This window comes from Podarcis bocagei (assembly GCF_964188305.1).
Source record: "Podarcis bocagei genome assembly, chromosome: 6".
In the NCBI taxonomy this organism is placed as follows: domain Eukaryota; kingdom Metazoa; phylum Chordata; class Lepidosauria; order Squamata; family Lacertidae; genus Podarcis; species Podarcis bocagei.
Genome location: NC_138130.1, coordinates 17,884,902 through 17,886,696, shown reverse-complemented (window position 1 = coordinate 17,886,696; position 1,795 = coordinate 17,884,902). Strand labels below are relative to the sequence as shown.

The following is a 1,795-nucleotide window of genomic DNA, read 5'->3' as shown; positions in this document are numbered from 1 at the left end:
AGGAACTCACCAATCCCCATGTCCTTCACTTTGCAGATGTGCTGGGAATCCACATCCCTTCTGTTGCGGTGAGTATTGGATAAAACGAGAGCAGGGAGGGGATCCCTCAGACCTGCCCCCCTCTTGCGCTCCACTCTGCACTCTCAGATGTGGAGGAGCCCTCCCCCCACAAGGAACTGACAGCCTGACTTTTGCCTTTCAGCTGCTGGACAAAGATCAGCTTTATCTCCTGGGCATCATCTAGGCCTGCCAGGCAGCTCGGCTCAGGGGGCTCCGAACCCTGAAGTACTCCAAGCAGGAGATGGCCAAAGCCATTCTGGTGAGTGATGGGTGGTGTGAGGGACCCCATGGGGAGGGAGGGGCAAAGAGGGGCTGGCGTTTGGGGTTGGAGCCATCCTCTGGAGACTCCTGGAAGGAGCTGCCTTTCCTCCTCTTCTCTCTTCCAGGACATCCTCGGCCACTTAGAGTACTTCAGGGATCGCCCCCTGAGCCTGGCCCTGACCTTCGAGGCCCTCCTGCAGTTGAGGTGAGTGGGATCTTTGGGGAGGGCAGGGCTGCAGGGGGACAGAACTCCAGGGGAAGCTTTGGGTGGGCAAGTCAGTCAGGAGGGAGAAGGGGACAAGGGAGACTTGGAGGAGGCAGTGTCTAACCCCTTCCCTTTCTCTCTCCAGTTTTATGAGACCCCACTTCAGTTCCTCTGTGGTCAGTGCTATCCTCCATAGAACAACAGAGGCAGTTCTGGGGAGCGCAGACGATGACAAAGAGGTCTGTCCTCTGCTTTAAGTTCTCTTTGCACAGTTCTTTCTTCTTCCCACACTCTTACAAAATTTAACCCAGCAGCACTCAACCTCTCTTCTCTCTTTTCCCACAGGAACTGAAGAGGCCATTCCAGAGCCTGCTGGGGGGTCTCCTCCTAGAAGCCCCCAATACTAGCACCCTTCTCCAGTTGCTTACTGTAAGTATCCTAATAGCATCAGGAGTGGTTTTAGGGTTGGCCCCCTGTCCCTTACCCAACTGACTGTCCTATTTCTTTCATCCCGCAGGACCTCCGATATTACGCCCTTTTGGGGAGTGAAGACCAAAGGAAATTAGCGGCCAGCAGTATATCCCTGCTGCTGGCCCTTTCACGAAGATTCCCGAACCTCAGAGTAAGTATTTTGCCTTCCTGTATTCAGTTCTTTGGTTGCTTCCATCCTTCCTGGGTGGGGCTGCTTCTCTTACACCCATCCAGGGTGGGATTCATAGTGTCATCTGACTCAGATTTGTCTTTCCTCTGCAGAACACAGTAATTCATCCGGAGCTGACTTGTTTCAGGAATAATCTGAAAGAAGGTAAGCCCCACACCTTGGGGATAGTGAACTCCCTTGTCCCTTGTTTGCCCAAGACACACCTCCCAGGTCTTCTTGCTGGGAGTCCTGCAGGACCTGCTCCCTGCCTGGCAGGCCTTCCCCACCTGGCCTGGGAGGGCAGCACCCAGACTGACTCCAGCTACAAGAAGCCCGGGAGGACTGAACAGATTTTCTCTCTTTTTCATTCTTTTCCATCCAGATGACATCATCATTGAGGAGCTGTGATTTTCCTCCTTGAAGGAATTGCCACTCTATTTGGACGTCTCAACTGGCCAAAGACTGGCAGAAGAAGAGGCACTCACTGAGAATCAGGAGGGGGACAGATGATTTATTTTGGGGAAGAGGAAGGGAAAAAATGGAGGGGGGAAATGAGGATGATATGTTTTATTGATAAAATGTTATGTTATAATTCCTAATAAAAAATCTTATAAAAAAGTGTACCTAAG

At 52.0% G+C, this 1,795-nt stretch overlaps 1 protein-coding gene across 1 annotated transcript; it reads left to right on the top strand.

Annotated features, from left to right (window-relative positions):
* Positions 1-1,552, top strand: LOC308588537 (uncharacterized protein; the record flags this gene model as incomplete). Its single annotated transcript, XM_081196948.1, has 6 exons — positions 1-319; positions 447-526; positions 672-765; positions 872-955; positions 1,044-1,148; positions 1,280-1,552. Exons 1-6 carry the CDS (start codon positions 302-304, stop codon positions 1,550-1,552), a joined length of 654 nt encoding a protein of 217 aa, XP_081053074.1. The 5' UTR covers positions 1-301.
* Positions 1,553-1,795: the final 243 nt, after the last annotated feature.